We start from the raw sequence: 22,865 nt of genomic DNA, 5'->3' as shown, positions 1-22,865 counted from the left end.
CAACCTCTCAGTGGGTTTTGTAGATGTACTGTGGGGAATTCGTCTGCTTGATAATAATAATAATATATGCCATTTAGCAGACGCTTTTATCCAAAGCGACTTACAGTCATGTGTGCATACATTCTACGTATGGGTGGTCCCGGGAATCGAACCCACTACCCTGGCGTTACAAGCGCCATGCTCTACCAACTGAGCTACAGAAGGACGACGTTACCATCTCTAGGAGGGCTGCTAAATTATATTGTATGTAGGTCCCAGCCCGTGTGATTGACGCGCTTAAATCACAGTCCATTATTGATTGGTTTTTCCTCATTTCTCCGTGAGTTTGTGGCAGCCAACACATTAACACCACGGGAGGTAGCCAAGCACAGCTGGAGGCCAGAGGTGTTGGAACCAAATGACTGGAAAAAATACATGCATTTCCATGGTGATTTTCACCACAGTAAGTGAAGCACTAATGGATACTAGCTTATTGTAAGGCTATTCGCATGCTTTTTTCCAAACACTGTAGAGTGCATGTCCCCTAGAGGCTGATATTGATTTGTTTCATTGTCTGCGTAGCGTTCAGTATTGTACGTACTGTACGGGTTTATTCACGGGGCGTTTCTCCTTCTCCCTCAGTCCACAGAAAATCACTTGGAGCTGTGTCCCAAATGCCAACCTTATCCCTTGTATACTGTAGGTCTAAAGAAGTGCACTACGGGGAAAGTCTGCCGTTTGGGATGCATCCTTGGTCAAGGACGGGTAATATTTTCCTTCGATTCCCCTGGAGGCCCGGACAGGGAATGTGTCATTGTAGTTTTGTTAGAAATAGGATTATTGCACAATGTTAGCCCCAAAAAGTGGATATTTTGTTTAATATGCTTGGAGACTTCGGCTAAAGCACGTAATTCCGGGCTAGTTCCAGGGTGGAGACGTGTGTGCAGTTCAGTAATACTCTGCAGAAAGCTAGCATGGATGGAGTTGGTTTTCTAGAAACTGGGCCAGCTGCCACCCTAACAGTAAGTTGTTTTATCATAGAATGACAGAAGCCAAGTGGTAGATGTCATATTTAGTGTGTACAAATGTGGTACAAATGAATGGCACTCCAATGTGTGAGGGTGTGAGCTTTCTCTCTCTCTCTCTCTCTCTCTCTCTCTCTCTCTCTCTCTCTCTCTCTCTCTCTCTCTCTCTCTCTCTCTCTCTCTCTCTCTCTCTCTCTCTTTAAGCTCAAAAGCACCCACATTCCCCACACGCAGAGTTCTAGGAAAGTAAGAAATCAATCATTTGTGTCTCTATCTCTTTGTCACTGCCAGCCAACTCCTCTCTTACCCTCCTCCCTCACCCCGCTCTGGTTCCTCTTTCCTCAGACAGTGGCCCGGCGGATAGGGTGGGCATGATGCCCGTGACTTTGGGCTCCAGCTGGAGCGGGGCTGTTTAACATGGGGCAGACGGGCCGATCTATCACTCCATTAGAGACCGAGGGCTCTGCTGATTGGGCCTGCTCAGCCTTGATGCGCTGCCATCACGACCCCTCATCCCTCCCTCCCCCCCACCAAGGTGATGGATGACTTGCAGAGGTACTGACTAGCGGACACACACAGCCGTGTAGGCAACACACATAGCACAGATGCACACATACACACATGGACAGATGGAAGCACAGACGCACACCCTCACACCCCTCTCACACATAGACAGGCACACAATCACACTCACCCACAGAAAATCACACAATTACATACGAAAACACAAAGTGCCTCAGAGGCTTGGTCTGGCGTGTGCTAGCTAGGGATTTGGCAGATGTCAATCAAATAGTGTTTAAATGGCAAGGCTTTATTACCTGCGAGGTGGGTACATTTGTGAAGATTGTGAATAGGTTCGTGGTCATTCTTGCAGTGACATATACTTTAGCGAATAGCCTGAAGAACTCCCCATCATCCTTGATTCACGCGATGGGATAGCGAGCGATTTGAATGGCTTTTACGGATTCGTTCTACGACAGGCGTATTCGTTTTCTGGTTTCTGTGTACGAGGTAATTGTGGGAATAGTCCTTGTGATGGTACTCCACATTCCACATGATTGTTACAGAAAACGCATATCTTTACTGGCAATTATCATAATGGCCTGTGTTATTCCCCATTGTCTTTTTTTACGTCCTAGAAATGGCTGATTCAGTTCATGCTAATGGAAGGGTGAACATTTCAAGCCAAAGTCATCCCAGTGGTCAAGCTCTCTGTTCTGAAGCACACTGTCTGACTACCTGTGTCCATGGCAACTTGGAAAGAGGGAGAAAGAGAGAGAGAGAGAGGGAGAGATAGAGAGGGATTGGAGATGAAGGAAGAGAACTGTGGCATATTTTGTTTTGATTTTTCCCACAACGCTTTGAACAAGACAACATCTGTCTAGCGCATCTACCCACGATGCACTGGGACACGTCTCTGCCTTTGGCCACCTTTCCTCTCTCCTGTCGGTGACATTTAAAAGAAAATAGAAACTAACCAAAGTCGAAGTATGATTATTCCACCCCCAGCTCTTTCAGTTTGTGTTAGGTCTTGTTGGTTTTATATCCTTGAAATAATCTGTATTTTACACATTTGAAAGCGAGTTATTTAGACAGGGTTCTCCTGGGAATTCTTGAGCAATTACCAAGTGCTGGTATATTAACTCATCTGATATTCAGCAAGCTAGCAGGCTATATGATTTCCAATGGAGCTTCTCACAGGGCTAGCGCAGGTTGCTAACGCAAACATACGAAGGACTTGCTACACAACCCAATACCCCAGTCTTCCTCTAAAGTGACCTTAGTGGTAGAGGTGTTCAGAGAGGAGGCGGGAGACAGAACTTACCATTAACCTCTGAAGTGGGTTTATTTACACGTGCCAAAGAACTTTGTACAAAACAAAGACAATGATGAACAGGACATCTACACTTTTTTTCATTTAGCAGACGGCCTTACTGGGAGCGACTTAAACACATTTTGATTCTTTTTTTTTGGTCCCCTGTGGGAATCAAACCCACAACCCTGTCGTTGCAAGCACCATGCTCTACCAACTGAGCCACACGGGACACGTGGGACTATGCATGGATTTCAATCATGGTGTTCATGGCCTGCCACCTACCGCCAACAAGGACTGGTAGTTTTACACTGCGGCTCATTCTGCCCTCTCCGGACTAAACCAACTAGGTAGGGGTTTGTCAATGATCATCAAAGTAACATTTTATCACATTTCATCAACCCCCCCCCCTAACACAACAATAGAAGATGCTCCTGGAACAGTTAAATGATTCGTACCGAACCCCCGGAGAATGTGTTGTGTAGTATGTGTGTAGTGCAAATGTCTGATTATACGGCAAGCACAAATACAAGACACGGACAGACACCAGCTCGGTGCCAGGCTGTCATGGTAAAAGAGGTAGGGGAGGTTTAGGGGGCATCCGCGGGCACCATGCTTTGTTACCCTGTAATTACATTTGAGGCCTCTGGTGGAGAATGAGCGTTGTTTCCTCCCCAGGCCACTTACACGCTCATCAGCTCCACTAAGCGAATCCAATGCACCTCAGTTCTCTACGGCCAATTTCTCCACCAACCGCCATGCTCATTCTCCTCACTCTCCTCCGATCCCTCTCCCATCAACCTAACAGCTTTGGGAGGTAGAGAGGCCAATTGTGTACCAGAATGAACCCCATCACGACCTAAAATAAGGGACATGCTGCCCCTTTCCTTCAGTTTCGATACATCCTTCTGTCAGGTCACCCTTTCTCCTCCTTTCTCGCCCCAAATTGATTTTGTTTTCCTGGCAGCATAAGTACTCTTGACTGGAAAAATCACTCCACCCCTAATGATATCAATCAGAGCCAATCAGAGCCTTGTGTTTTGAAGGCATATGCTATAAGGAAGCCTTAATGAAACCCTTTTAGGGTAATCGTGTCTTCTCACTGTTCTGAGCGCGATGGCACTGATCGAGTTAACCTGTCTCCGTGTGTTAGCTCAGTGGGGGACTGGAGGACAGAGACTGCTGCATCAAAGCCGAGTGTTAGCTGAGACTCCATGGTGGCGGCGACTAAGCGTGATTGGGCACCATGCCACCACCGTCCACGGGGCTTCCTTTCCCTCTCAGCCAGGCTTGGCTCCTCGCCGGAGCCTCGCGGTCTGGTCCGTCTTCTGTGCTCTGGCGCTGGAGTGTGACGGACGCTCCGGGGGAAAAGCTCTTTCACGTCGGCCCAAGTCTCCCCCCTGCAGGCGTGTCTCTGCACAGCGGTCTGATTTTTACCCTTTCTTCCTGGGTAATTAAAGGTCAAAAGCACATGGGTAATTCCCAAGGTTTATCCCTTAGTTTTCAGTATGAGATGTACAGAAGTAAAGACGTCATTCTCGAGCACACCCATCCCACACACTGAGGAATGGCAGTTGCTTATTGAGTGTGAGTGCGAGTGTGCGCGGGCGTGCGTTCGTGCGCCCGAGCGTGTGTGTTCGTACTAGTCAGAGATAAAGTGGCTGGTTGAGTATTAAAGTTGTAAATGGAAAGTTATGTACCCAGGTACAGTGCTTGTCTGGTTGCAACACAACAAGGCCACTCTAATTGCTGCTCAACGTTGTTCTTGTGAAAGCAACATATTTTTTATTCCACTCAATTTACCCCAATCGGCTAATCATTCTCTCTCTTTTTTATTTTTTACTTTTTAGTTTGAGGCACCAGCTAAGTCGATTTCTATCTGTGTGCTAATTCGAATCCTTGGATCAATGGATGATTTGCCTTAGTACTAAGAGAACTGTGCTGAAATAGAGAGGAGAAAGGGAGAAGATAATATGAGAGGAGAGTAAGGGTGGACATGAGAGGGGACAGTAAGGAAGGACAGGAGAAGGAAGAGCAAGGAAGGACAGGAGAAGGGAGAGCAAGGAAGGACAGGAGAGGGGAGAGTAAGGAAGGACAGGAGAAGGGAGAGCAAGGAAGGACATGAGAAGGGAGAGCAAGGAAGGACAGGAGAAGGGAGAGCAAGGAAGGATAGGAGAAGGGAGAGCAAGGAAGGACAGGAGAAGGGAGAGCAAGGAAGGACAGGAGAAGGCAGAGTAAGGAAGGACAGGAGAAGGGAGAGAAAGGAAGGACAAGAGAGGGGAGAGTAAGAAAGGACATGAGAAGGGAGAGTAAGGAAGGACAAGAGAGGGGAGAGTAAGGAAGGACAGGAGAAGGGAGAGTAAGGAAGGACAGGATACTGGAGAGTAAGGAAGGACAGGAGAGGGGAGAGCAAGGAAGGACAGGAGAAGGGAGAGTAAGGAAGGACAGGAGAAGGGAGAGTAAGGAAGGACAGGAGAAGGGAGAGCAAGGAAGGACAAGAGAGGGGAGAGTAAGGAAGGACAGGAGATATAGGAGAGTGCAAACTATAGTAAAGTGACATTCAGCTGCTGGTTAGGTAGACTCATTGTGGCACGTCTGTCACCACAGGCTGGGTACACAAGGGAGCTGCCAAACTATAACCACACGCAATACAAATGCACACACAAGCAGATGGACTCCCCTCACAGATGCTTTCAGACACTCTGGCCCCTGCAGGACTTATTTATTGACAGATATTGGGTAAACATTGCTTTGGATGGATTGATCGAATGCCAGTGTGGGAGGCATCTTGGATCTGCGGTTGTCACCGTGGGCATGCTGTCCCAGCAGCGGGATGCAACTAATGCAAGGTGACCACAGCCTGTACCACATACAGGACAGGGGACAGCAGCCTTATTCAGGAAGGCAGAGGCAACAGCTCCAGGAATTGTCCTGACAAAGCTTGACTTCTTTCTGTGAATGACAGAACAACTGCTAATGCCACTCTGCCAGCCTGGTCATTCCCTCATGTTTGTTGTTAATGGAGGAAAAGTAGGGGACTTTCAAAGGGCAGTGTGATCATGAAGGCAAATGTGTTCTCGCCTTGTTTTGTGTGCGAGTAAAGTATGTTACTATATGCGTGATCGTTAATCAAGTTATACTTTTCTGTCCTTGATTTTGATTTTGTCCTTGATAATGATTTTGTTTGAACAGGCCTACAACTTACCCAGTTTGGTACATTCTGTACGGACGTTTAGCAAGATCACAATCTCATGATGCGTGGTGTGCTCTTGACACTTCAAACTACAACACTAATACGTTCGTACACACCCCTCCCCTGTTACACCCCGAGGTTGTTTCAGTGTGTTCCTCTGCTGGAGAGTAGCCCATGTTTTCGTCTGACCTGTCAGTGTGGGGCATATCGGTTGGAGAGCCTCCGATGCCACAGACAGCTGTCAGTCCAGTCCTACTGTGCCTCTTCTGAAGCGTCAGCTGTCAGGGTCAGAGAAGGCCTCAGAGAACAAACTGCCCCCCCGCTGCCCAAAACCCAGACACGACATAGAACACCTCTTTAGAACACATCTCCAAGACTCTCCTTTTTATTAGCCTGCGCAGGCCTAGAACGTTAGCTTTGATGTTGTGAGCCATCATCTGCCCACCTGACTTTGGTTAGCTACTTCGTAGCTTCAGGCTAATGCCAGAGGGAGACCAACTGATTAAGCAACCACACCAGCGGAGAAAAGCGCTGTTATGGTGTATATTTCATCTGCCAACGCTGACAAATGTGTTCTGTTTGAAAAGGAGATTGGTCTCACACATAGGAGTGGACGAGAGAGCTCAGAGAGACCGCCCTCTCCCTAAATGACGTGGGTGCCTTTGCTCTCTTGCACTCCCCTCTTCTCCCCTCCTGTGCGCCTCTTCATCTAAACGTTAGGCTAATAGTAACATTTAGTTAGCATCAAAAGGCCAGGCTCGGTGCAATACCCACGAGCAGTGACATTTGCATGGAGAGACGGGGATCCCTCAGTTGACCCAGGGCTTCACAGTGGGGTTCTGGCAGAATCAGGCGGCATTGCTCACCAGCATGTTAGTCACGCTGACGCTGCTTAGCGTCACACTATATTAGCTTCCATGTGCCAGTCCAATAGCGTGTTAGCTAGCTGGCATATGCTAACACCACTTTTCCACATGCCATGTTAGCTACCTTACGCTAACGTTAAAGAGAACACTACTCAACCCCACAATCCCACAGCCACTCCACAGAGATCTCCGAGGGGAAAAGACACACACAGGCAGGAGAATAGTGGAAGCGAATGAATAAGTAAACTCTCTCTTTTCCATTCCCCTCCAGACTTTCCCCTTTATATGACATATCTCCAAGTGTCACAGTGTGAATGAGGTGGAATTGCATTTGTCTACTTTGGCCAAGTTTTATGCATTCATGTGAAACGAAAGGGTTGTGGAGCTGCTCGGGCCTCCAGTCCAGTGGTAACCTTGGCGATATACCGTGTACTGAGGGGAGGAAGGGGGTCAGATATTTATTAAATAGTGTAGTGCAACTTCAAATTAATGCCAGGCATTGGCCAAGGGCTACTGACCACAGGTTGGCCAGCTCAAACCCCAGGTGTCAAAGTTACAATTCTGTGCTCTCAAGCAAGACACTGGTGGAGCATCGCCTCGGTAGTCACCCTGCAGTACTGTATAACTTGTAGAGCACATGAGCCTTATCCAAGTTGTTCAGTGTGTGTGTATACTTTACTTGGTTATTCATATAACAACCGATGCTTACTACACCTAGCTATTATCCTTCAGGCAACAAATTAATTGTATTTGTTTTGGTCATTTTTTGTTCTCTACGCTGCATATTGACAGAAGGTATTCACCTATGGAAACGGTATGTATTGTTGATTTATCGTCTCCAGAGAGCTGGGAGTTATGTTGGTCTGTGTCGGCCTGGGTGACCGAGTGGCAGGATGGATGGTCTCCCCGTTGTGGAAGAAAACGGAGTGGAATCGCTGCGTTTTACCCAGCCGACATCGAAGACAGACGGCGTTAGCGCGGCCTGAGCAGGAACCATAGCAACAGTGTGTGCTCTGCAACCAGGAAACTAGTAAGGCCAATCGGAGGAGGGATGCATGTTTCTCACGTATGGCACTTTGTCTCTGAGGAACACTCACAGGAAATAATGGAGTGAGGAGGATCCCAGCCGGAGGAGCATTCACTCCCTTAGATCATTGTGTGGAATATGTTAATTTGTGTCTGGAGGGTGATGACTTTATAAAGTGTGAAAGAACCGAGAGCTGTGGTAGTTCTAGGTCCTTGGCAACGTGACACTTCCTTGGCAACAACCATTAGTTAAATGGAGTTTGACTGACAAGAAAGGTTGAGGTTATCACTGATTGCTTCAAGGAAATGCTTCGAGATGTGTTTGTGCGTCCATCTGAAACTGAGACCGTTGTTTGATCGTTTGAGTTGTGAAGCGTTGCAAGGGATGTGGATTTGCTCCACGTTGGCCCAGTCGTGTCTGTTGTCTCGCATTACGTTCATGCGAAGAAGAGAGATCATTATTAGCTGTGAATGTGCTACGAATGTCACCATGACTCTAAAGCAGGTGCAATTGAGATGTCACCCAAATGCTCTTCAGGTGTCTCTATTAGTAAAGTAGAATGTGGAGATAAAACACGAATAACCTCTGCAGACGGCAGACTGCTATTGGACAAGAAAGGTCATTGTCTTTTTCATCAGGCTCGACAAAACCAGTAGTGGTTTGCATAGCATAGTCATCGGATTCAGATATGGAGCACACACCTTTAATGTAACCCTCGAAGCGGCAAGGTCACGGGGTCGGTCAAATGCAACGTGCTGATGCAGCACTGATATAGGAAAAGGGAGCAGATTGCAGCGCGCCCGTGTCTCCAACCTGCAGCGAACCCGTTGTGTTTATATTTATGAGGCATTGAGTGCCTGTATTGTTTCACATCAGGTCTGGTATCTTTCGACTTCAGTTCCACACCGTGGGTAATAGAGTCATATATGACCCGTGTCTTCCCTTTCTTGTCTTTTTGTGGAATCACGTCTGCCATTAGCTGTCCACAGGTCTGGGCGCAGATGTTCTCCTGCTGCGTCTACGGCAGTTTACAGGAGCGCAAGCTTTCAATGTGCTAGAAAACTCTCCGTCACCTCTTGTTCTCATTCTCTCCTCCCCATCTGTGCCTGTCCACACAACTCTCATCGCTGGGGGAGGACAACGGTTAATGGCTTGCTGCACCATGCGAGCAAACCGGTGCGCCGTTGTCTGAATTCCCTCCCACTCAGACCAAGGCATTGCAGTTTATTTGTCGCGTTCACCGATCAGCAGATGTTAAACCATGAACGCCTTTTAAGGGGATTGAATGGTTGTTATCTGAGGCGTGCAGCCCCATCAGTGTGTTAAGTTGCCGGATAAAATGTATATGGGGAATGAGTGATTCCACCCAACAGTTAGAGGGTAGATTACATACAGTATTTTGTCAGTCAAAACTGGCGCTAACGGCAACGACATAACACTTCAGTTGCATGAATGAATAAATCAAGAGATATATCACTTAGGATCAAGTGGATGACCGCCACAGACTGGATACCCAGGTGTTACAGTGCGTTATTGTCCCCCCTGTCACACACTCTCATAGAGGACACTATACACACAAAGAAAAGTCCTAGTTAATACTGTGATTTATCTTGGACAATCACGCATCGTCAGATCTTCTCATTACGACAAACCACCCCACCCCCCGACACACGCACGCACGCACGCACACACACACACACACACACGCACACACACACACATAAGTGTGACCGTATCCTCCCCTGCCCCTTTGATGAGACAGTGCTTTGAAGCCATCACTACTGTAATTAGCACCATGGTACTTCTCTGGTTCTGTAGCAGCCCGTGTATAGTCCAGAGAGAACCCGCGGTTGACCTGCCTGTTCTTGGTCTCTTAGACAGGCCATGCTGCCTGTGTTCTCCCTCTCCTCTTCTGCTTTGTGTCCAGGAGCTCTACCCTCCCGCCACCGCCGCCACTCTGCTCTACTCAATCTCATTACGGAGCATACTCAATCCCCTGGTTCTTTTGTCTCTCCCTGGCTACACACGTTCAGCATGATCAACAGGTCTCGGTTTCCTTTCTTCCCTGTTTACAGTGTGCCGAAGTAGTCATGCAGAAGCCTTGAGAAATGCTGTTTGTGTACAGGTATTGTGTTTAAATACTAAAAGAGATAACCATTTGTCTGACTTAAGACTGTTATGGCTGTTTTGCCTATTTGCAAACTCTGAACATGACAGAAATCCAAAAAAATGTTGTTGTTAATTAATATATGTTTTTTTTTTGTGCATTCTGTTCTTGTCATTGAGCTGTTGCTAACCTTGGAATAGAAAAGTATTATTAGAAAGTTTTATGCAGGTCTAGTGCACCTTGCCTTAGTTCATTCTTATCCTTAACGAGACTCTCCAAATGTTCAGTGTCTCTCTGTGTCTCATCTCCTCGAGGAGGACACTTGTTAGCTTCAATCTCCGTCTGGTTCTGGAGCATGTTGACATGTACCCAGTGTCCCCTCCTTCCAGCCAGGGCTGTGGAGAAACTGTCACATCCTTAAAGAGAAATTAACCTGACATCCTCCAACCTCTGTGGATGCTCCACATCCCATCACCCCCTGTTCCCCTGCCAACGCCACTGTCAACCCAGCGATTGGGGCCGAGCTAGACGACCCAGCCGGAGGATGGATGGAGCCCACCGCTCTATTCTTGATGGATCGGAAGCCTGGGCGACCGGGGGTGCGGGATGGTCCGTCTGATGTAAGGAGGGCGCCCATGCTCACTGATATGGGTACATCGGGGTTCCTAATATTGTTCAACGTTCGTTAGAAAGGTCAGTGGCTGGTGATAGAGCTTGTGATAGATAGTGTTGTACGGGTAACTGTGATAACTGAATAGATATAACCTCCTGTCTGTGTAGGAGTAACACACTCTGTTTGGGTTCTCCAGGAACCTTCACGTGGATGGTAGGAGTTGATTCGATGTGGCTGCTGGCTCATTTCAGGGGAAATAACACATTTCTTTCAGGTGTAGTTGAGGTGTAGTAATAAAGTGTTTGTTTTTTTATTTATTCCCGCAACCACCAAAACTATAATTTACACATATTCCTATATGGGAATTCAGACCCATTTGACTGTTACGTGTCTATATTGGTGGGGAATGCAAGCAATGTATCAGTCAGCATTGTAACAAACACTCACTTTCAGACCTCCCTTCTCAAGACACAAGACATAAGGCAGTATACAGTGCCACTTGGTGGCTGAGGCTATAACTGAGCTGAATCTCCATCTACAGTACTATGTCTACTCTTAGTGATGATTGATCGTCTACGCGAGCTTCAATCAGCCGGAACGTCCAATCCCCCCTCCAGATACTTAAGTTATTTAGCCTGGCATCTTTTCATAGGCACAGTATGCCTTCCATGGCTAGGTAATTCGACTATAGGGAACATAAAAAGCTCTCTGTAGGCTTCCCCGGGAGAACACTGGAGCCGAAACCTCTCTAATTGCATCATGGCGGCGCAACAAAAACAAGAGGCACGACAGCCACATTACACCCAGTCAACAAACTGCGAAGTTCTTTAGATTACCTCCACTGTGTTGGCTCAGAGTTGGGGGAACCGTAGAACTTTGTGGTACTGTGGGATCTTGTTCGCCGATTCCGTTACCGAGAATAACGTTGGGAGACTGTCCGTCACCGAGAATAACATTACTGAGAATAACATGGGCAGATGAATGTCATTTACTATTAGTTATAATGTAAAGTGTTCCGAGGATTTTAGGGCAGACGATTGCTTTCCGCCTGTTGGTTTTCCAATGGGGTTCAGTGTGGAATTCGTAACCATGTCCATTTCCCCCCCCCCCAGAGAGGTCTTCATATCTTATTCATTTGATGACCTCATTTTAGCGCTCCCTCTCGGTCTCAGGCGATGCCACTCAGCATAAATTATACACATCATGTTCTCGTTCAGACGACGTCACGGCGAATGGAGACGCATGGAGGGCTTCGTGCTGCTCGTCAGCAGTCGACTCTAGATTGCATGCATCTGTGTCACGGTGTCACCTGTGTCAGTTCAGACACCCATGCTCACGGCACACGTGTTAGTCAATGCTACTGCCGGACGCATTCGAGTGACGAACATGTTGTTTTACCTCTCCACTGTCAGGCAAATAACTGTCAATATCTTGGCAGTTTACAACTGGACTTTTTAAAGCGCTTTTCATTGTGTATTAGTATCACACGGGAATAGAGTCAGCGATGACACAGCCTTAAGCCATAATCAGTCCCTTGGTGTAGACTGCATGCGTTGGAAATAGAGGATTCCATTACAAGCTACGATAACCGCTTTAGAGAAACTAGCTTCACTTCAAAGCTAAGTATGATACGATCACGATTTGGAGACAAGCTTCACTTATCCAATCTTTCCCAGAGGCATTCAGCCGGAATTACCCAGCCAGTATATGTTCATATTATCAATACTGTAGGACATTTATGGATGGGGTCCAACTCAAGTACCTGGCTCCAATGTATACAACTTAATCTCTTACTGCATGAAACTTCAACCTCCTAACATTGAAGATCCAATGCAATTCCAGGGCCTGTATTCATGAGACGACCTATAGTAGGAGTGCTGATCCAGGATCAGGTCCCTCCTGTCCCATGTAAATCCTACTCACCGTGACAAATAAGGCAAAAGATTGGCACTCCTGCTCTGAGACCACCCGGTTCCCTAACCTGCATACGCCTCCGCTTCCCCTCTGCGGTCGGCCGTGTTGAAATGACGAATGGAATCGATGTGCAGCAAATGTGTGTCTTGAAACTGAAGTCGGCACCTATTTAAAAAAATATATATATATATATAATTTGAATGGAATTGAAGAATGAGGATAGGACAAAAAAAGTTGCCGGCTTATTAACTAGAGATAAAGTGTGAATAAATACGTGGTCGTAGCTTTTGTTTCTGCCGTTATTTGCACCTGATGCGAACACTTAGTAAATCAAGCTCATGGTCTGTGGCTTCTCTTCTAAAGACTCTGGTAGTATTTACAAGACTCCCAGACTGTCCATAAGAATCAATGGTAAAACCATCAGATGCTAATAATGATGTAAACCGCCGGGATAGAGGCAAAAACCAGCCAGGGCAGACCACTGCTTATAAGAATCGACCGATTGTTCCAGTTAAATCCTACTGAGCAAATTAGATTCTTATCAGGGCAGCGCCGTAGTATTACAACCCAAATAGCAGCTGGCACCCAGCAGCAGGCTTTCAACCATGTGTGCTGTGCTTTGTGCCTTTCTCTCGTTCTCTCATTCCCACACACACACCTTTTAAGATGAGAGAAGGCTGCTGAGTGCACTGTGCTAACTCTGACCAGGATGTTGTCTGATGACTAATGTTGAGTTTCAAAGATGGGTAGCACATGCCAGTATCTTTCCCACGGGCCATTTTCTTTCTAGCTAATCAAGCTACATGTCTCATAGCCCTGGTACACATGCTACAATTCAGTGGTTCACCATGTACTGGCACTTCTTATACCCTGGCCTCAAGGGTCTTACTCGGCTGTGCAATTCCAACTAGCAGAGCTCAGATCATCCACTGTAAAAAATGTTGTAGACACACTTATCCAGAGCGATTGGGGTTAAGGGCTTTGCTCAAGGGCACATCAACAGATTTTTCCCCTAGTCTCCCTGGGGATTACGAACCAGCAACCTTTCGGTTACTAGTCCAACCCTCTTAACCGCTAGGCTACCTGACACCTTTACATTGTGGTGACGTGGGCAGTTTCGAAACATTAGACCACACAGAGGTCACACGCAAACAGTGTGTCTGATTCTGAACGCCCCTATAGGACTGCAGAGCAACCTCTGGGTATTGCATAATGACAGAGAGAACATCATGACATAGCCAACTCTAACCTTGGCAGAGGAGAACGGTCGCCTTACATAAAGATGTCACAGGGACAACCAGCCAGGCTCCGAACATTGTGTTTTCACCGGCTTTGTCTGGTCCACAGGTCCTCCTCTGACCTCAAGGACCTCCTCGATTAGGTCCCCGTTTTCAGGACACTGTGTGACACCGAGTGACACTGTGAGTGACGCGCGGACAGAGCAAATTGTCAACTCAGGCAAGGCCTTTCGGAACTGTGGCCCGGCAGCCCGGTGCACGCCAGAGAAAAACAACATATGCTGGTTTGGGCTGGGCGAGCAATCTGAGCAGACAGCTTCGGTCTCCTCAGCCTTTTTACAGCCTTTTAGAGTCAGCTGCTACCCTGAGCAAAAGCCGAACACAGATGGAGGAATGAGACAGGAGAGGAAACGTGGTTAAAAATAGGATATGTTTTCGTCCTGGTGGGGTATTGGTGGATTGTGAAGGTCAGAGAGGATGTTTTGGGCTCGGTTTTCATCGCGCACAGCTGGCGAACAGGGATAATTCATTCATCCACGGTCGTAAAAAGCACAGCTTTTTATTAAGTGTTCACAAGGAGGTGCAAAATTTGAGTCGTTAAAAAAAAAAAAAAACGATAATGGACCAGTGTCATGGGGCTAGCTTGGCATTATCAGGCCTCGGATAAGGGTTTGTAGTCGTTCTCTGTCCTGTCATGCAACGGCATTGGAAATACATGTGTATATTTTGCGCAAATGGTCTGCTACGACAGACCAGTGTTTCCCAACCCCATCCACCCCCAACAGCACACATTTTTGTTGTAGCCCCGAATAAGCACACCTCATTCAACCTGTCAACTAATCATCAGACCCTCAATTAGTTGAACTAGGTGAGTTTGTCTGGGACTCCAATCGAAAGGTATCCTGTTGGGGGGTACTGGAGGACTGGAGTTGAGAAACACATGCATCAGGTAGGTGCAGAGAGTTTTCGTTGTTGTCCTGATGTATAGCCTCCAGTTGGCCTATATCCCACTGAAACCGTTGTACTATAAGTTGCATGTGCATTATTGCCAATGTCAGTTCTTGTTACACCTGTATGCTACTTATCCAAGAATCTAGCCAATGGGGTGGTTAAAAAAAGAGTTCGGGACAACAGCGAGAACACAGGAGTGAAAACCGACTCCACCAAAAGAGCAACCCCCTCTCATTTTCACTTTCACACTTCAAGTGTTTCTTTGACTCACAATTGAGAAGTTTGAATGGTAACCGAGGATGCCATACATACAGAGTTCTATCCCTCAGTCTGTCTCCACTGGTCCCTGACAGTGTTAAATCAGGGAGAGGTGACTGCGTCGCCGCCGCACGTCTCTTGTGCTTAAAAGAGAAAAGCCATTCGGTTTGCGGCTGTCGTGTGCAACATCCAAGGCATGATTCCAAACCGAAAGCGAAGTAGGCGAGCCGTCTCCTGTTACAACGGATCGATGGTCCTCCGTGCCGTGGCCTTGTCCGTTCTTCCGATGGCTGGGTTAAGGATTGTGGACGAGCGCCGGGAGATGCACGTGGGATGGTTGGGAAGTATGCGTAGACTCTAACGTGCGCTGCATGTGAAGCAGCAGCACGTCTCCATAGGCACTTCTGTGATTTTGTACAATTTTTGTTACCCTTATTTTTTACCAGGTAAGTTGACTGAGAACACTTTCTCATTTACAGCAACAACCTCGGGAATAGTTACAGGGGACAGGGGGGGGGGGGATGAATGAGCCGAGGGAGAAGAAGGAGAGGAGGGCGTGAGTGAGATGCAGATTAGCTGGAGCTGTACTGAAGTCTTGCTCTGCACTATAGAAGGGGGAGGTAGATTTAGATAGATGTGAAAGGGGGCCTGCAACGTTGCATGTGCTCATCAGTAAAGCATACCACAGCTGCCCTCAAAAGGGCTCTTGCTGTAATTAATATATAAGGAATTTCTAAGTGCGTAAACAAGGCTTAATAACAGTGGGAAATAATTGGAGTTTGTGCACTCGTGTGTGTGTGTGTGTGTGTGTGTGTGTGTGTGTGTGTGTGTGTGTGTGTGTGTGTGTGTGTGTGTGTGTGTGTGTGTGTGTGTGTGTGTGTGTGTGTGTGTGTGTGTGTGTGTGTGTGTGTGTGTGTGTGTGTGTGTGTGTGTGTGTGTGTGTGTGGGTTTTAAAAGGACTGTGGGCATGTGTTTACATGATGCCCATGAACTGCTAGGTTGGTTAAGTAAGGATGGGGGAGAGGGTCATTAGTAATCTCTTTGATAAGAGATGGAGCTGGCAGACCAGAGGGGCAATCTGCAGCTCCCGTCACACACACATACACACGAACACACATACACACGAACACACACTCATCTTAGCCGTGGATCCTACAGTATGGATTAATGAGCTTCCTCTGTGTGTAAATCCACCCTGGGTCTCCCAGGCCCTCCCAGTATGCTGAGAGGGAATGGAATTATGGGAGTTCTGGAGGGCTAGTGGGCCAGCAAGGGACTGGGCCCCCAGCTGCTAGATGGAGCCTTTAGCTCTTTTTTGTCTCTGTGTGGTATCAATGGCCTGTGAATCTGAGTCATTTGAACTAGTATGGATTGTGCCGGAGTGTAACATGCAGATCTATAGGTAATTGGATTGTAAAGATGACATTGTAGCAGCTGGCTGTAAATGGGAATTTGTCAAGGGCCTGGGGTAGCACCTGAACTTGCATGTGGGTGGGTAAATAGGTGGAACGATTTGTTTGTGCGTGCACGCATGTTACCGATGACAATGAAGATTGTGTGCATGTGTGCATATCTGCACACTACACATGAGAACAAACATGAGAACAAACATGAGAACAAACATATATATCCACACACATAATGTGTCCAAATCAGTCATGTGCTAGTACATCTGTCTGTAGCCCACTCTGCCTCCTGGTCACAATAACAAAGACCCAGAAAGGGTGAATCAATGCCCAGACAGACCGTGTCCAGGCGCGTCCTTCATATGATGGAGATAACGAGCCTTCCTTGGCTCTCAGCTGCAGTCAGAGCTAGCAGTTAGAGTGGCGCAGTCAGGAGAGGCATTGTATCATTCACTTACTGTTGGACAAGGACACGGGCAACTCATATTGACATTATTGATGATCATAATTTAATGGCTGGTTACTCTGACATGCATTTATTAGTGCGTCCCAATTGGCAACCTATTTCCCAGAGCCCTGGTCAAAGTTAGGAAATAGGGTGCCATTTGGGTTGCAAACCTATATGAACACTCAGCTCTACCCGCCGCCTCCTCTCCTTCTCACTTACTCTTTCTTTTAGCTGAGTTACCACGCGGTGAGATGGAGAGACTGCCAAAGAGCACTGTGACACTTTGTAAACACACACACACACACACACACACACACACACACACACACACACACACACACACACACACACACACACACACACACACACACACACACACACACACACACACACACACACACACACACACACACACACACACACACACTAGGCTTGGGCGGTATAGAGCCCCACGGTGGATATGTCATAATCCTCGTAAAACCTAGCAGTCAAACAGGGAAGTGGTTCCATTCGTTTTTCCATCATTCGTTTTTCCCCATTGGAAATTTTAGACACACTACGAATAAGGGTTGTGTGTTCATGTAGGCTTTACCCTGGGGTGATGTTTTGATAACTATGTAAATCTGTTTCGGACCAGGAGACTTTTATCAATATATTCGGCTCTATTTACTCTGATTCGAAAATGCTAATTAGCATCAAAATAGACATCATGCAAGACCACAAATCTCAGGTATCAAATAATCAGGTATCGTGTCAATTTAAAATGTGCACAAGACTGTTCACAGAATTGTCAATTTAAAGATATTTTGTCAATTTCCAGAGATTTTGACCTTTTTACCTTCGATTCGGCAGTCTGTCTAGATCACCGTGGTATTTGTGGTACTTTATGATTGCTACATTAGCAACTAATTAGCACAACCCTTGTTTTATGTGTTTCTAAAATCCACCATGGGGAAAATGAATGGTGGAATCAAACAATTGGAACCATTTATATATATGCCATTTAGCGGACGCTTTTATCCAAAGCGACTTACAGTCATGTGTGCATACATTCTACGTATGGGTGGTCCCGGGAATCGAACCCACTACCCTGGCGTTACAAGCGCCATGCTCTACCAACTGAGCTACAGGAAGCCATTTCCCTGTTTGACTACTAGGTTTTATGGGTATTATGACTCATACTGTGGTACTCTATACCGTATACCGGGGCATCTTGATTTTTTAAATAAAACATTTTATTTAGCCAGTTTGTTTATAAAGAGCAAATGGAGCAAACTGAAGTTTCGTTACGTGACGTCCACTGTTGAGGTGATCAAGTTACACTTGACATTCACTACTAATGTATGCCAGATAAATATCTTACAACGAGCTATACGTTAACCATCTTTGTGCCAAATACATTTTCTCCAGCTCAGGGCTCCAGCTATGCATTTGTTTGAACTTGCTAGCTATAGGTAGCTAGTTTGCAAGACCACGCTTCTTGGTTACAGCACAGAAAATCAATCCCCCCCTGGATCAAGTGTTAGTAGCCTTTTGAGATAGTTGTATAACTTTATGAGCTGGGTTGTCTGTCCTTGCATTTAGTTTATGTTCGTTTGCGCTTGTTAGTATTTAGCTAGCATCCGTTATGGGAATTCAATAGTACTTTGTTAGCATAATATATATATATATATATATAAACAGTATCAGTCAGAAGTTTGGACACACCTACTCATTCAAGGGTTTTTCTTTATTTTTTACTATTTTCTACATTGTAGAATAGTAGTGACGACATCAAAACTATGAAATAACACGTATGGAATCATGTAGAAACCAAAAAAGTGTTATATATTTTAAATATGATGACAGCTTTGCACACTCTTGGCATTCTCTCAACCAGCTTCACCTGAAATGTCTTGAAAGATTTCCCACATATGCTGAGCACTTGTTGGCTGCTTTTCCTTCACTCTGCGGTCCAACTCATCCCAATCCATCTCAATTGGGTTGAGTTGGGTGATTGTCGAGGCCAGGTCATCTGATGCAGCACTCCATCGCTCTCCTTCTTGGTCAAATAGCCCTTACACAGCCTGGAGGTGTGTTGGGTCATTGTCCTGTTGAAAAACAATTGATAGTCCCACTATGCAAAGCAGAGGGGATGGTGTATTGCTGCAGAATGCTGTAGTAGCCATGCTGGTTAAGTGTGCCTTGAATTCTAAATAAATCAAAGACAGTGTCACCAGCAAAGCACCCCCACACCATCACACCTCCTCCTCCATGCTTCATGGTGGGAAATACACATGCAGAGAACATCCGTTCACCTTCTACTGCTTCGCACAAAGATAAGGCGGTTGGAACCAAAAATCTCAAGTTTGGACTCATCAGACCAAAGGACAGATTTCCACCTGCTTAATGGTGGAAATTGCTTGTGTTTCTTGGCCCAAGCAAGTCTCTTCTTCTCATTTGTGACCTTGAGTAGTGTTTTCTTTGCAGCAATTTGACCATAAAGGCCTGATTCACACAGTCTCCCCCGAACAATAGCCCTCTCCCTCTTTTCTAGTTCTCTCTGTTAGCAGCCTCACATCTCAATTCTAATACCAGCACTCTGAGTCTCTCGCTATTTAACCCTCTCTCTTCTCTCTCTCTCTACTTCTCTTTCCTTCTAACTCTGTCTTGGCAGGTTATGCAGATCAATCTGACCTGTTAATCTTACTTTGAGACAGTGCTTCGCTCTCCCGTGGCCCTGCTTTCAAGAGGCAGGCAGCAGAGAAGAGTGTCGTTTTAATTGAACTGCTCTGGGTTACATCAATAAGATTGCTTTTATTCCTTCTCAGAGCAGCGTAGCCTGTCCGTTGTCCCTGGGTTTGTTATGTTCTGCATAATTAGCTTTGTTGCGAGAGGCTGGGAAGCCATCTGGAAAGTATCGGGGCTGGAGCTACACTTTAATTCTACTCTCTGTGTTTGACTGTTCGCTACATGAAAGGGTTCTACATGAAACCTTTTTCCTCTGAAGAAGAGGAAGAGTTATTTGATGGCTCTTTGTTGGGTGAAAAGGTTCTGTACTTGGAAGCAAAAATATTTTTCTTACAGGGGCCAAGATGAATGTGCACCTCTGTGCACCTCTGTGGGGTTGGGGGCTGGTTTTTGCACAGGTGTGTGTATTTCTGTCTTTGTGTGTTTCTGTGAGTGTTTACTAAGTCTCCCTCCTTCCTTGTTGTTGTAGATGTTCAAGCGGAAAGTGATGGTGCTTGGGGAGAAGCTCCTACCGGCCTTCAACACACCAACCGGTATCCCACGTGGAGTCATCAACCTGGGCAGGTGAGCCTAGCTAACAGTCCCCATGATTCCCTAGCTGCAGTATCCTATTATAAACACATACTGTATGAGACCTTACCAACACATTTAGCTGGATTACATTGCAATAAGGAGGTGGTGCCCATTTCATACTTCTGTTTCCATTTGAAATGTTTGAGATTTGCGGCCTCGTGTTGGAGCCACAAATTAAATAACGTGTTCAACCCTGATCTGTGCGATTTTATCGGGATCCCCATATGCAAGACCCCCCAACCCTACATAGTTAAGAAACTGTACACTTTTATTACATTTTCTCACTATCTTATCATCTAAAAAGACATCTCTCTGGCACCTCTGCCTGCCACCTGCTTCCAATTAACCCGCCTGTCTAAGCAGACAGTTGCTGGCAAATTGAATTAACTGATTCCAGAGCTAATTCCAGTTAGATGGGTAACATGGACCCTGAGTGCAGATGGGCAGAGAGGAACGATACACATTATAAATTACAGCGACATAGGGAAAGGAACGTACATGTACAGAAACTACAGAAACGCACACGCACAATGCATATTGAACACACACACACCTACACCCCAACAGCAAGGGATACAGTAGCTCAGAGAGAAAAACGCTGTTGCCCCATAATGTACAAGTACTAGATATTTAATGTCCTCAAACACAAACACCGAGGGAATTCAGTGTAACACAATTAATATGCTGCCAATGGGCAGACTTGAAAGTCTTCGAAGTCCTCTGTTGTATATGTAGCATGTCCCATGTGGTCTTTCATACAGTATTTCAGGACTACTTGTGCCCCCAAAAAGGCCTCAACACATTGAAGAACCTCAAGGTAAATCCTTTGTAGTTAGCGATGCGAACACATTCATACAAGGAGCACAATGAATAATGCATAGAGAAAGTGTTGAACACTTGTTTGCAAGTTACTGAATGCGAAAGCTGCCAATTATTTTTTGCAAGTTTCCTAAAGTGTACAATGTACCAATTTACAGTGCCACCAGAAAGTATTCACACCCCTTGACTTTTTCCACATTTTGTTGTGTTACAGATTCCATTGAAATGGTTTGTCCCTGGCCTACACACAATACTCCATAATGTCAAAGTGGAAGCATAAATAACTTAAAGGAGTTACATTTGCTTAACAAGTCCCATAACACGTTGCATGGACTCACTCTGTGTGCAATAATAGTGTTTAACATGATTTTTTAATTACTACCTCATCTCTGTACCAAACACATACAATTATCAGTGAGGTCCCTAAGTCTAGCAGTGAATTTCAAACATAAATTCAACCACAAAGACCAGGGATGTTTCTTTTTTCTTTTTTTTCACCTTTATTTAACCAGGTAGGCTAGTTGAGAACAAGTTCTCATTTACAACTGCGACCTGGCCAAGATAAAGCATAGCAGTGTGAACAGACAACAACACAGAGTTACACATGGAGTAAACAATTAACAAGTCAATAGCACAGTAGAAAAAAAGAGAGTCTATATACATTGTGTGCAAAAGGCATGAGGAGGTAGGCGAATAATTACAATTTTGCAGATTAACACTGGAGTGATAAATGATCAGATGGTCATGTACAGGTAGAGATATTGGTGTGCAAAAGAGCAGAAAAGTAAATAAATAAAAACAGTATGGGGATGAGGTAGGTAAAATTGGGTGGGCTATTTACCGATGGACTATGTACAGCTGCAGCGATCGGTTAGCTGCTCAGATAGCAGATGTTTGAAGTTGGTGAGGGAGATAAAAGTCTCCAACTTCAGCGATTTTTGCAATTCGTTCCAGTCACAGGCAGCAGAGAACTGGAACGAAAGGCGGCCAAATGAGGTGTTGGCTTTTCCTAATCGACGGGCCCTGATGTTACTTCAGCTAATGGTGGATTACCAAACTAATACGAAGCATATTCATCAGGACGACATCTCTCTTTGCTTCCATCCCTTTATAGTTTCTCTTTTTTTCTTTCCATCCTCCGCTAATACGTTTCGTTCCATTCATCCCTTTATCACTTTCTATTAATGTAGGATTAGGTCATGTACTATAATGTAATGTAATGACGTTCCATCTCACCTCCTCTGATCAGGTCAGGCAGAGTGTATTAGCATGTCGTTGAAGTCGTAATTTAGACATAGACACACTGTTATTCTGAGACGGCTGCGCATATCATCCTCACAGTGCACTACTTTCATAGAGAAATAAGATATGGGTTGCATCCGAAACCGCACCCCATTCTCTATATAGTGTTCTACTCACTGTAGTGTGCTACTTTGACCAGAACCCTATGGGTCCTGGTCAAAATTATTGCACTATATAGGAACTAGGGTGTCATTTTCGTTTATTGGTGACCCTGGTTGACGCTCTTGTTTCAGTCTCTAAGATGAACTTAACGCTTTCCTCGACTCTGCAGAGGTAGACGGTGTTATTGATCTACAGAGGGCGGTAAAAGCCTCCCACTCTGTTCCCCAGACAAATGATGCGGTGCATCAGCTAGCATCTGGGTTGGTGCCCAAGGGGGACAAACAGATCCAGACCTGCTTAATCTTTATACTGCGCCCTAAATGGAACCCTATTCCCTATATAGTGTACTACTTTTGTCCAGGGCCCCCATGGCTTTGGTCAATAGTAGTGAACAATGTTTTCAATAAGGTGCCATTTGGGATGCACATTCGTCTCTGTACTTTCTTCAGCACCAAAACACACAATTCTGGAGAGTGATGAACAATTGTAATATCTGACTGG

General features: G+C 45.8%; 1 protein-coding gene across 2 annotated transcripts in view; it reads left to right on the top strand.

The window, feature by feature from the left end:
* The window catches only part of LOC118367365 (mannosyl-oligosaccharide 1,2-alpha-mannosidase IA), a 204,358-nt gene that overhangs the window by 161,559 nt on the left and 19,934 nt on the right, over nt 1–22,865 (top strand). For both annotated transcript variants that reach the window (XM_035750748.2, XM_035750749.2), the window contains exon 5: nt 20,038–20,132. In XM_035750748.2, coding sequence (XP_035606641.1) covers nt 20,038–20,132 — 95 coding nt within the window. The remainder of the gene's footprint in view (nt 1–20,037; nt 20,133–22,865) is intronic.

The sequence above is a fragment of the Oncorhynchus keta genome, chromosome 34, assembly GCF_023373465.1.
Source record: "Oncorhynchus keta strain PuntledgeMale-10-30-2019 chromosome 34, Oket_V2, whole genome shotgun sequence".
Taxonomy (NCBI): Eukaryota; Metazoa; Chordata; class Actinopteri; order Salmoniformes; family Salmonidae; genus Oncorhynchus; species Oncorhynchus keta.
This window is presented reverse-complemented; position numbering and strand designations above follow the sequence as displayed.